This window comes from Protopterus annectens, chromosome 12.part0, assembly GCF_019279795.1.
Source record: "Protopterus annectens isolate FY-2018-M chromosome 12.part0, PAN1.0, whole genome shotgun sequence".
NCBI classification, from domain to species: domain Eukaryota; kingdom Metazoa; phylum Chordata; order Ceratodontiformes; family Protopteridae; genus Protopterus; species Protopterus annectens.
In genome coordinates, this window is record NC_056746.1 from 317,009,854 (window position 1) to 317,023,551 (window position 13,698).

At 40.8% G+C, this 13,698-nt stretch overlaps 1 protein-coding gene across 7 annotated transcripts in view; it reads right to left on the reverse strand.

The window, feature by feature from the left end:
* Nucleotides 1-13,698, reverse strand: part of DHRS7B (dehydrogenase/reductase 7B) — a 749,348-nt gene that overhangs the window by 279,933 nt on the left and 455,717 nt on the right. For all 7 annotated transcript variants that reach the window (XM_044089396.1, XM_044089394.1, XM_044089397.1 and 4 more), the window contains exon 2: nt 5,001-5,176. In XM_044089396.1, the coding sequence (XP_043945331.1) occupies nt 5,001-5,151 (151 nt within the window). In that variant the 5' untranslated portion in view covers nt 5,152-5,176. The remainder of the gene's footprint in view (nt 1-5,000; nt 5,177-13,698) is intronic.

Genomic DNA, 13,698 nt, shown 5'->3' on the forward strand with positions numbered 1-13,698 from the left:
TTTTTAGCTCTGGAGAGTGCAGTGAGGACCTGTTCTTTAGTGTTAGTTGTGGGAGAAATGATAGAGGGCATTTCCTAGGGAACAACTTGGGGTAATAGGGGGTGGAAATGGAGCTAAATTTATCAGCTAGCAAATTTACTCTATCCCTTGGTTCAGTATAGGAAGATCTATTTACTATAAGTTCAGCACACTGTTTGGTTTGGTTGCACACATAACTGAAAAATGCCTTGTGGTTAAATCTTTAGTCTGGGAGGCTACCCCTTGAAGTTGGGTTTTGTGGACTTGATTAGTCCCCAGAGTTGCTTGTTGAGACTAAGATGAGCGAGTTTTTTGTCTTTTGGGAATAGCCTTTCCTATTTATGGACAGGATTTTCCTTCTCTTGTTGTACAACCTATTTATACTTGAAGTCAACCAAACGGGCTTATTTCTGGAATTTCTCCTCAGTTTATTTCAGTTTGGTACTGCTGTTTCTATGCAATTATTTACATGCTTGTGCAGGGTTTCTGTAATACTTCCACATAGGCTACGGTGTTCTTCAAGCTTAGGCAGCTTAGAATTTGGCTATGCCATCACTTAACTCAATATCTATGTGATGTGGAATGTTGCACCCCCTAGCAACCTACACAGACATATTACATGCCAAAGCATTGTCTGAAAAATAAAATTAAAAAGCATACGATAAATACATGTAAATATAATGTGAACAATAAAAGCTATTAAAACTGTACAAATAGAGAGATATTATCAGTAAGTAATATTCTTTACAGAAATAATAGTTGATGCATTCATACTCTTTTCCATAAGTACTATAATATATGATTATGCACACTAATCCCAAATAATGTTGTGTAAACTTTCACAAATTTTTATCTTGAAAACTGTACAACCTAAACATATATTGTTAGAACATTTTGTTAACTAGACATAAGCTTTCAAATGACAAGAAATTCCTCTGTAGGTGCATGTTTATTGAGCTATTTAGAGAAATATGAAAATATAGATCCCCTTCAAATGATCGAAACTGTAGGACATCGAACCTCTCATCATCGAAGACCAGAAGATCGAAGTGCTGCAATACTGAACCTTGTGAATGGAGATCTCTGTACGGTGTGGAACGAGAACTTTACCATTCTGTTCACTGTAGTTTTCATGTTTTTTTTTTTTTGGTAGGTTCGATATTTCAGAACTTCGATCCTCTGGTCTTCGATGATCAGAGACTCGATGTTCTGCAATTTTGATCCTTTGAAGGAGATCCAAAAACATATGCTTAATTGTATAAATAGCAAAACAAGTAATACTGGATACCTCTCAGGATGTGCAACTTACAGTGCAAATATCAAAGTTCTCTTCAACAACATCTAAGGTTTCACTTAATGTCATGCAACAGTTTGTAAGTCGCTCAGTTTCTGAAGTATTAAGTACATGTGGAAAATATTGCTTATTTTCATAATTACTAGCACACAACCAGCAATATGTTCGGTTTAGTGCGATATAAACCAGCAGTGACAGGGAACTGTCCTCTCCCCTACATTGGTATTTCACTCGGGTCTATATTAAATCAGCAAACACTTAAAAAAGCGAACACTGATTTATCGACCCCATATAAGCGAAAGCTTACAATCCCGAACACTTAGAACAGCAATTTTTTTCCAAATCGCTGTTCCACAAAAGAAAAAACAAAACAAAACTTTAAAACATTACATAAAGTGGGGGACTTTGCCCCCCATACCCCCTAATTAAATAGACCAACTCTGAAATTGCACTACAGTGACGAAAACGGCAAACTAACAGAAGAGGCCAAGCGATTTCTTTCCCAGGGATTCGAAAGAACGCATCTTCGATCACATAACAGGAACCCTTTCACTCCATACACCTCAACAACTTGTAGGTCTCTCATGAAAATATAAACATAAATTTGAAAATATGAATAATAAGTATCTATGATTAATTTCTGTACTGCAGGACATCCTGGACTAACAATCTTATTGTCATTTTGTTAATAACTCCTTGCCCTTTCTAATATTAGCTGGGAAGTCCCTTAGTTAAAGAAGCCAGCTCCAAAAAAGTTCTAAACACCATAAGGCAGTGTGGGAGTGAACTGCAAGTTTACAAAAAAAAGGCATTTTAGCCTTAAATGAGCTTTAAATAGGAGCTACTTAGCCTTAGAAAAGTTCTTAAAAGTTCTAGGGTTTTCTGGGAGTTCAGCTTTTATATTTATTTCAAGGATGACCACTTTGTGATCTGACCGGTGATGACATTACTCCCTACTGTAATACACAAGTGCATATGTGCGCCAACACGCACACAAACAAAATCACATACATACACATAACAGACACACTTATTTAAAAACTGTAACTATTGTAATATAATGTTTTATCATCCTGCAGTGAAACTTTTGAAAACGAGTTTTTGGTCAAACTCTCTATACAGCCCCTTTACAGACCATTACATTGTCCATTTTACCTACATCCTTCCAGATCCCTTTTCATTCACTACCACAGTAAGAGTCAGAGGCAGCTCTAGTCACTTCATACATTGAAGGAAGTATTAGGTATGTTAGCCCTCCATCTCCTTTACAATTCCATGAGCCATTCACCTAGTGTCAGTGTGCAGTGAGGTCTGCAGAGATGCAGTGTAACATCTGGACTTGAATACCTTATGCCTTCCTTGAGAAACTGCATTCTGCAGTCTACTGACGTAACAAGGGTACAAGAATAAATGCATCTGATTGCCATTATATGCTAGAAGACTTGAATGCATACCTAACTAATTCCCCCAGTTTACTATATACTAACCATATATTTATATACACAACAAACCAGTCTGGGATTGTCATTAAGACACTTGTAATGTGAACAGCAAGAAAGTGGACGCATTCTAACTATGACACTTCTCTAATGCATCCTCTTCTTAAGCTTGAAAAGTTGCCTATTATGACATTATGTTTTATTTAACAGCTAGCTCAGCAAAATATAGTTTATAAACATTTATAGCACTGAACTGTCAAGAATCTTTCAGTGTTCATTACTAAAATGTTGAAATAACTACAAAGTGATGGCATCTCATTCTGTGACTTCTAACCACTGCTTTCTGTACACAACTGCTGAAACTCGCTGCAAATGTTAACCTTCGGGTTTGGTTGCTATTGTGCAACTGGGGAGAGAGGAGTAATGTTTTCAAAATCCTAGCCAATTACATTACAAAGTATTTTACACTGCAAGTGGAAGGAAATAAGAGCTGGTATCATAAAAAGAACAAGGCAATCACAACTACATGTGGAACTTTTATGAAGATGTCAAAAATATTAAGAAGCAGTGAACAAAGGATCTCCTACAGAGTGCAAGTGCCACTGATTCAAAGGCAGTTCTTTGTCTCTGTCCTAAAAACTAACAAAAAATTGCTTCTTTTTCTTGTCATTGTATATATCTTACCAGCAGACTCCATCACCTCCACTAAATTAATAATGTATTCCATCCTTGTACCCCTTCAGACCTACTTGTTTCATCTATTCTTACCTGGCATAGCCACCCACATCTCTCCATGAGACAGAGTCCCTTTTCTTCAAGGGAAATTATTCATTCAGAGACTCAGCTTATTGCCAGAAATGGGCAAAGTAAGAACTGAGTGTCTAGTAGCAATCACATGCAGCCGGTAAAGATTTTCCAGTTATTGCCTAATCCCATGGTTGGTCTGAATGTCAGGCATCTTCTACATGTAGTGCCAACACCTTGTGATCCCTCTGCACTCCGCCACCAGTTTGCAGTTGCTCTCTACATGCATGCTGCAGATGATCTGAGATTATGACAAATGTTCCCATGCAAGTAAAGGCTTGCACAGCAATAAGAGCTGTTACTGGGATGGATATGGGCTTGGTGCTCCCAAGCCAGTAATGATAGCCCCTCAGGACATGAATGCAAGAGCATGCATGTGCCTTGGAGGATGTAGGAGATCAGAAAGTACCTTGAGGTGAAAAGGGTGCTCATGTCAGCCATCAGGAATTGTGGCTGCCACTAAGCAGGATGCAAGCTATTTATTTGTACGGGGAGAGCTGTGTAGTTCTGCCTGTCCAGGGACCTTGTGCAGATACCATAAAGCCCCATTCTGGGGGGAACCCAGACTAGCTTGGGCATAGGACTATGACTCTCCTTCCACCCAGCACACAAAAAGAGAGAGGAAGTGGCAGTAGAGACACAAAACACCGTTGAGGTTGTCTGGATGATAGCCCCCTCCAGACAATCTGTCTCGAGAGATGCATCATGGTCAGTGGTTAGGAAGGGAAGAAGCACCTAGAAAAAAAATCACAATGAGCCTAAACACTGAAGAGTCAATACAGTGAAGTAAGAACATAAAATTAACTGCCAAAACAGCTATCTTTTAACTGTACCAAACAGAAATATCTGATCCCAACATTACTAAATGTTTATGCACATGTAGAATGCGACCATGTACTTAAGAACATTATACTGACTTTGTAACACTAAAACATAAACATCACACAGCAACACTTAAGTCCTCTCTGAATACATAATAGTGAACATCATATGACTATGTTACACATTTTTCAGTTGTATTACTAAAAAGGAACATAGCAAATAGTCAGTGATACAAATGGTGACTACCAAAACATCACCAAAATCATCAAAAATATATTTCGGTCAAAACTGGATCGGCTTGCCTGACATATTCAGGAGTACAAAAAAGCACAGCAATGAAGTTTACACTGTTTTATCTCCATTAATGTGAATTCACTGACTAGTGTCAAGAAGGTTCACCTTCTTCAGTTTGCTAAAATAAATTTAAAACTTTAAAAAATAAATCAATTAAAGAGACGATACTACAGACACCATTGTTTTATATTAAAACCTTTCTCCCAGTTGTTCTTCCCATTGCTTCATGTAACTGACTCAAGATGGGTGTGAATAATGAAGACTAGTTTTACTTTTAATCAACCTTATATCAAACAGAATATCTTCCTTTCTCTGTTCATCTTTCTCACCTTTTCCTAATCCGGAACTTGCCCCTGTAATCACCACCACAGCATCCTGGACATAGGCCTTCTCCTGCAACCTCTGCAGTAGCTTGTACAACAGAAACAGGCCCACACTGCCAAAAAGAAGGGGAAGGAGTGCAATCGTTGTGAAGTCCATTAGCTTTCCTTTACATCCAGCCCTCCTGAGAAGACAGATTTCAAATGACAATATTTTAAAATCCACCTGCAAGTTGTAACTACATAAATGTTATTTATATATATATATATATATATATATGCACACAGAGAGAGAGAGCGAGAGATAAATAGATCTATTAACATATTTAAAACACTCCTTAAATGATGTCTACGATTTACTTCAAAAAACAACACCTCACTAGCATGCAGTGAAACCATGAGGTTATGCTGTTAAAGAAACTGCAGTATTCCCTACTAGATGCATATATAAGTAGGCATCCATACTCCACACTCACTCTTTCTCAGTGCTTCCTTGCCCCCACCTTCCGTCTTCTGCATGTGTAATTACCATGGTCATCTTTATGCCTGATTTGTTGTTATGCAACTGTGTGCATTCGGTGAGCATGGAGAAATAACCTTTCAGGTCTCATGGTTAAACATGTTAATATTAGTTACTGCTCTGATTTATCCTGAAATTCAAGAAAAGGAAAAGGTACTCGTAATTACAAAAAAGAGGAAGAAGAAACTTCATTATCCATCAGTTTTTCTGATGACTCACTTTATAGATTCACAGGCACATCCAAGCCAAACCGATCAATAAGTGCAGGGCATTAAAACCCTTTCTGGACAGGAAGCCTGCCTTTTGCAAAATGCACACACACACACACTCACATCTATTGGCAATTTGGGGAATGCCAATTCAGACACTGCATGTCTTTGGGAAATAGGAGAAAATCACAGCTCCTGAAGGAAAACCACCTGGATGAAGGAAGGACATGAAGACTCACAGAAAAGGCTCTCAACTGAGAACTGAGCTGAAGGACCTCTTGCTTTGAGACAGCAGTGACATTCACTGCACTATCCTACATGATTTCAACATTTATTTAATATTAAAAGCACACCAACTTCTGAAAGCTGTACTCTGAATTTCTTTTTATAGTGTTCATATGATCATACCATCAGTTTAAAATATAAAATGGAAATTAGTCCCGGAGTACAGAGCTTTTTAATAATCTGACAATAAACTGATTGATAAAAGCCTTTTAAATCAAGAGACACATTGTTGGTCAAACAGTGGTTCAATGACGCATTCACACCTCGACAATTAGAGGATCTGATCAAAAAATTCAGATACTCAAAATCAGACTGAAAAAAAAAAAAAGGATTTAACCACCTGGGTGATCCAAAAGAAGCACCAGATGTAAACACAAATGACTGACCATGCATAACATCACATAGATACTTAAGGATCCAGGTGCAGATGACATAAGCCAGTAGGAAGGAAAGCAGCAAAGTGGTACAATGGTAAATCTGCTGCTTTGGATACATAATACAGGATTGTATCATTAATAGGATGGGCCTAGTGAAACAGTATATTACTGAAGAGGAAAAATCTGTAAGTCTACTACAAGAGTACCATTAGGCCAAACAAAGGAAACTGCACAAGACAGACATGCAGCAGGCTGCAAGATGTTATGAGGATGGACTCCTGATACTTCTGTTACTGGAGGTGCCCAGTGATGGTGACATTACAAAATGTGCCTCCTAATGGTGCTATCTGGGGTATTACTGTGTTTTATCCACATAGCTGTTGGACATGCTCCACTTAAAGAAATCCCAATCCCTCCGAGCTACACGCTCCAGGGACCTAAACCTTATCACCACAATAAAGAAAACATGCTTGAGGGATAGATTCCTGTCCCAGAGACTTCCCATACTCTGGAACAAACTACCTATCTGTATCAAACAAAGCTCCTCATTAGCACTCTTCAAGAAAAATCACTTCTGTGGCTCTGCTTGACAGGGGCAGAGGAAAATAATTTTCTTGGGTGGCAAAAGCCAAGGTACCATTTGGTTAGGCTTATACAGGCCCTAGGGCCAATAGCCTAGTACCTACCTATGAACCCATGAACCTAGTGCTTCCTAATGCTGGTGTTACTGATAACGTCCATGGTAGCTAATGTTAAGGGCAGTGCCTCATGATGCTGATGTCACTGGGAGTCCTCACTAATGGTGGTGGTGGTGGGAAGGATGTGTCCCCAGATAACATTAACTAGAAGTGTCCATTGTTACTCATTTTAGGGGAAGTGCCCCCTGGTGCTTTTAGTACTGTGAGTGCCCACTGATTGTAACTTACCAAAAGTGCCTCCTGATGGTGTAATTAGGAACAGCATCCCTTAATACTGGTGTTACTCAGAGTGCCAACTGTTGCTCATTTTAAGGGCAGTGCCCTCTGGTGCTGGTTTTATTATAAATACCTACTGATGATTGTGCTGAGGGTGGTAGGGGCAGTTCCCCTCCAATGTTTGAGTTAGCAGAAGAATTTTTAGATGTTCATAGTAGGCACAGTACATATTGATGCTGCTGTTAAAGAGGGCATATCTTGATAATGGTATTAGGGTCAGAAATACCTTATACCAATTTGGGGAGTACCTCCTGATGACAGTTTAAGGGGTTGCATTTCCTGATAATGTTAGTGTTAAAGGGTTACCTCCAGATGTTAGTAATTACAGTGGTATTTCCTGATAATGGTTTAAGGGACAATGTCTGAAGCAGCTAGTGTCGGTGGCAATATGCCTTGATGCTTATGTTAGGAAAAGTGTCTCCTAATACTGAGGTAAGGGGAACATCTCCCAAAGCTGATGTTAGGAAAACGACCTTCTGATGCCTATTTTATGGAAACCGCCTTTTCCTACTGTTGCTAGAAGTAGCACCTCTTCATTTGCATGTTAAGGAAAGTATTTTCTGTGCTGGTGCTACACAATTATCTCCCGATACTGATGAAATGTAGGGACTGCCTCCTGAATCTAGTACTAGGGTCAGCAGTGTCTCATGAAGGCATTAGGTATGGTACCTTCCAGCAAGTAGGTTCAGAGGTAGTTACTAGGCTTGTAGTCCAGAAAACCATACAGAAGCCTAGCTGAAATTCCCAGAGACCCACAAGCACTGTCTAGTTGAGTGACTTGCTCATGGTCACATAGTAGGCAAATGAGGGTTGAAGGAATCAAACTTGTACCACTGGAACTACAGGTAACATCTTTAACCACCCCAACTGCTAACTAATTAATTCTAGTGTTAGAAACAGCACCTCATTATGGAGCTGTCCGGAAAAAGTACAGTTATGTACACTTACCATAAATGTAGATGTTCGAGTGTATTCACTGTTGCAGTCATTACATTTGGGTAATCTGCTGACAGGGTGCCCTCAGTCAGCCTGAATTCCAAAGTCTTGGGTCCTGCATTGGTTGCTGTCTTCTCTTCCATGACGTCAGGTCGTCAGGGGTATAAAACATGCAGCAGACGCCATTTTCTTTAGTTTTTCTTGCCCCCGATGTCAGGTGCTCCCAAAAACGTAGCAAAAAATAAATTATATATATATATATATATATATATATATACATGCATCAATATAAACTTTACCTTCATCTACAAGCAAATACACCACATAGGTTGTAGAAGATAGAGAAGGAAAGATAAACTCCAGAATGACAGGGGGATGGCGGGAGGGTAACCTGGACTGTAACAGTGAATACACTCGAACATCTACATTTATGGTAAGTGTACACAACTGTACTATGTTCTTCGTGTTTCACTGTTGCAGTCATTACATTTGGGTAGAATCCCAAAGCTATGGTTGGGAGGCTGGAGCTAAACTGCATTAGGTGCGGCTATAAGGCCCTGCAACACTGCAGTGGCAAAGCCTGCCCTGGACTTAAGAGTAGAGAGGCAAATGATAATGCTTTGTAAAGGTATGAAGAGAACTCCAAGTACCAGCCTCTAGAATGTCCTTGGTTGGTACTCCTCTGAGAAAGGCTGCTGAAGTAGCAGCAGTTCTGGTGGAATGAAACCTAATGCCCTTGGGCATGGGTTTACTATGGTGTAGGTAGCAGAAACAGATGCAGTGGCTTATCCACTTTGAAATTGTCTGCTTTGAAATAGTCTTTCCTTCTGATCCTGCAGCATATGACACTAGTAATTGCTCAGTTTTTCTTAAGAGTTTTAGTCCTGCTCAAGTAGAATCTTAGCTGTCTGTGCACGTCCAAGGAATGCAGAATTTTCTCCCCCTTGTTCTGCGGATTTGGATAAAAGGTTGGCAGATGAATTGTTTGGTTAAGAGCCACACTGGAAACCACCTTAGGCATAAAAGTAGGATTTGTCCTCAGAGACACCCTGTCTGGGTAAAATATGATAAAAGGCTCTACAGCCATGAGGGCCTGTAGCTCTGAAACTCTTCTTGCTGAAGTGATTGCTAGTAGCAGAGCTGTTTTCCATGATAAGAACTTTATATCAGCAGTAGCAGCTGGTTCAAATGGAGGCAGGGTGAACTTTTCCAACACATAATTGAGGTCCCATGCAGGTAATGGTGATCTTCTAGGAGGCCTTAAATATTTGGCTCCTCTAAGATACTGCTTTAGTAAAGGATGAAAAAAGATTGGTGGCTCTGTATTGTAATGAGCCGAAATGGCAGAGGCATGGATTTTAATTGATGAGAAAGATAGGCCTTTGTCAAGCATCTCAGTTAAGTATTGTAATATCTGAGGAATATTTGGTTCTGCTGTATCAGTTCCTTGTGCTTGATTCCAAGCACAGAATCTCTTCCATTTGTCAGCATAAGATTTTCTAGTACTAGGCCTTCTGGCTTCCAAAATGACATCCATCACAGCTTTACTGAGAGGTGTTTTTTTGTATAACTACATGATGAGCCATGCTGCCAGGTTCAGTGTCTGTAGTTGATTGTGCAAGATCTGATTGTTTTTCTGGGACAGTAGTTGAGGTCTTTGAGGTAAGGTCCAAGCTGGGTAATGAGACAAGTTCCTTAGGATTGGGTACCAGTACTGGCAGGGCCAGTCCGGGGCAATTAGTATTATCTTTGGTTTCTCTTGTTTGACTTTTAGGAGGACCTTGGGGAGAAGAGGCAGAGGAGGGAAGGCATAAACTGATAGGGTGTCCACTTTCCATGCTTGTCTGTGATAAGTCCTTGTGCAGAATCTTTTCAATTGATAATTTCGAGGAGAGGCAAATAGATCTATGTCTGGGCTCCCCCATTTCTCTGTTATCATGCTGAAGACTTGTGGATTTAGTTTCCACTCTTGAGGATCCATAAGGTTTCTGCTTAAATCGTCTGCCAGTGTATTTTGTTTTCCCGGCAGGAATGGAGCTTGAAGATGTATTTGGTAGGTCAAAGCTGTGTCCCACAGTGCCATGGCTAATCTGCAAAGGGGGTATGAGTGTGTGCCCCCTTGCTTGTTTATATACCACATGGCTGTGGTGTCATCCGTCTTTATCAGTAGTTGTGCTGGATGAAGTAAGTCCTTGAAGGCTGTTAGGGCATTTTGAACAGCTAGCATCTCTTTCTGGTTGATATGTAGATGCATTTGTTTTGGGGTCCATATGCCCTGAATGCATCTTCCTGCCATATGGGCCCCCCAGGCATAATCCGAGGCATCTGTTGTTAAGGTTTGGCTGACAGGGGGGAGAGTGAAGGCCCGTCCCATGTTTTGGTGACATGCCTTTGCCCACCATAGAAACTCCTGTTGTAGGCACGGAATGAGAGGAATCATTGCTTCCAGACTCTGAGAATGTTGACTCCATAAACTTTTCAGGTACCATTGAAGTTTCCTCATATGCAGTCTTGCATGTGGAATCAGTAGGATCCAGGATGCCATGAAGCCCAGAGCCTGCAGAATTTGTCTTGCAGATAACTGGGTTTTTGTTGCCATCAGTTTGAAGCAAGTAGTCAGTTGCCTTTGCTTGTCTGGCGTGAGGAAAGCCATCTGGGCAGTTGAATTCAAGCTTGCACCCAGGAATGTTATCTTTTGAGAGGGTACCAGTTGTGATTTCTTTTCATTTACTGTGTACCCTAGGCATGTTAGAAGCCTTTTCACAAACGCCAGGTGTCGAAGAAGAATCTCCTTGTTCTCTGCTTAAATGAGACAGTTGTCTAAGTAAGGATATATTTGTATACTTCTTTGTCTGCAAAATGCAATTACTGGTGCCAGGCACTTTGTAAAGACCCTGGGCTCAGTAGATAAGCCAAAGGGCAGTGCAGAGAATTGGTAATGCATTAAGCCAGACTTGAATCTGAGGTATCTTCTGCACGATTGTCTTACTGGGACATGCAGGTATGCCTCTTTTAGGTCTAATGTCACCAGCCAAGCATTCTTGCCCAGCATGGGCAGAAGCTGCTGCAAAGTCAGCATTTTGAATTTTGGAATGTCCAGGTATGTGTTCAAAATCAATAAATCCAGTATTGGCTGCCAGGCCTTGTCCTTTCTGGGTACCAAGAACAGTCTTGAGTAAAAACCTTGTCCTTTTTCCTGTTCTGGTACTGGCTTAATGGCCCCCATATCCATGAGGGACGTAACCTGTTTCTGTGCCTCTGCCCATTGATTTTTTGGCAGATCTGGCCAACCATTTACCATTGGCAGTGTGTGTGGAAATGGAATCTGTATCCCTGTGATACTATGTTTAGTACCCACTTGTCCTGGGTTATTAACTGCCAATTTTGAGCAAAAAGTGCTAACTTTCCCCTATGGGTGCTGCCAAAAGATAAGTGTTTGTGTAGGCAGAGGGAAGTCATTGGGATTGTTTTCTGTAGGTTTGCGCTTTAGCTCCTCCAGATTTGGAGGTAGAAGCGCCCCATTGCTTTGACCTGTATGAATCTTGCGCCTGGTATCTGGAACCCTTAGGGCATCTGGATTTGCCCCTTTGAGCTCTGTCCGACACAGGAAAGGACCAGTTTTTTGTAGGCCAGTGTCTACTGAATCTTGGTGACTGCACTTGTAAGAATTCTTTAACAGTTTGCATAGACTTAGCTTTGTCTTCCATTTTCTTCAAGACCTCTTCTGCCTTAATATCAAACAGAGAATCATGCTGTAAAGGTGCATCTAGCAATTTAGCTTTAACATGATCAGGCAAATTTTGTTCCTTTAACCAGGCATGCCTCCTAATCACAGATCCAGTAACTGCTGCCCTGCAGGAGGCCTCTAAGGAATCAAAACCACATTGCAAAGTATGCTTTCCAACTTGTTCAGCTGCATGCAATAATTCCTGCAATTCTTTATTTTCTGCACATTCTGAAATCAACATCTTTTTCTGTTTCAGCAATCCCATAACATGTTGTTGGTACTTTAGCATATGAAATTGACAGTTTAAGGCCCTGTTTGCCAAGGTTGCAGATGTATAAACCTTTTTTCCCCATATGTCTAGTGCCCTTGAATCTCTGTCAGAGGGGGTAGGATTTTTTGCTGTTGAGGCCTTAATTCCCTTTGGACCCTGTGAAATAGTTTCAGGATCAGCAGCAGGGTTTCTAAATAAAAATTTATGTGAGTCAGGGACCCTGTAATATCTGTCAGGCTTACTGGGAGCCGGAGGTAAGGAGTCAGGGGTCAAGCTTGACTCCGAAAACACATCATCCACAATGTCTAAAACAGGGAGAATGGCTAAAGGCTTGTGCTGAGGGAGAAGAAGGAAATCCCTGAGCCTCTTTTTTGATTCTGAGAAGTCTTGACTCTCCCAGTGAAAATGCTCCCTCAAAGTATGCAAGGTTTCTCCAAATGAATAATCCTCAGGAGGAGATGCAGATGGAATAGACTCCTCAGCATCAGAATCCTCATAGGGAGGTACAGATAATTCCTGATCAGAAGAGGAATCAGAAGAAATAGAAACCTGATCTGAAGATTCATAGTCAGTGTCTTGCCTAGGTCTCTTATCTGGAGGGAGATGGGTACTCCTGATCAAGGTAATAAGGTCTTCAGCCATTTTGATCATCTGCTTTTTAGGCATAGAGGCCTGTGCACGTGGCTCATGCGTAATTTTTTTTTTTAGTTTTAGAAGTTGCTTTTATCTTTGGTTTTGCAGCTGTCGTCTGTTTGATATACAAATGTTGAGGTCTGAATACACCCTCGGAAGCCAGTGCCTGCTCAGTGGCTCCGGACCCATCCAAGGGAGATACATCCATCGGTCCAATACCTTGAGTATCTTGCGGCATGCCGGACTCCACATGGGTGTCGGTAGAGGCCTGTGACTCGAAGGTAGCAGGTATCAGGGGCTGTGAAAGCGCCTCACTGAGTACCGGCGACTGGCTTAGGAGAAGCTTCGTCATCGGTTTTGGATCTCGACTGCCTTTCTCTGTCCTTTTCTTTGCGTTTTTTATGCACTCCGGTAGTCGGATTGCTATCCGACGACATATCTGAGTGGTTAAATCTGTTTCCAAAATACTTTGATGCAAAAATATACTGACACTTAATAGTGCGTTGGTTAAATCTAGCATAAAACCGACAGCTATGCACATTGTGATCAGGGTCTAGGCAAGGAATACAGTATAAATGGAAATCCTTATGAGGTATTTGCTTTCCACAAGTAATGCAATTATTAACTTTTTCTGACATCGGTAAAAAGCAAGAAAAAAGTTTCCCCAATGGGGTACTTAGCTTTAGTGAAGACTTCGGATCTGAAACTCAAACTCGAATATTTCAGCAGTCGGCCGACCGGCACTTGCGAAATGCTTCTGCTTTGGGCACCGCAC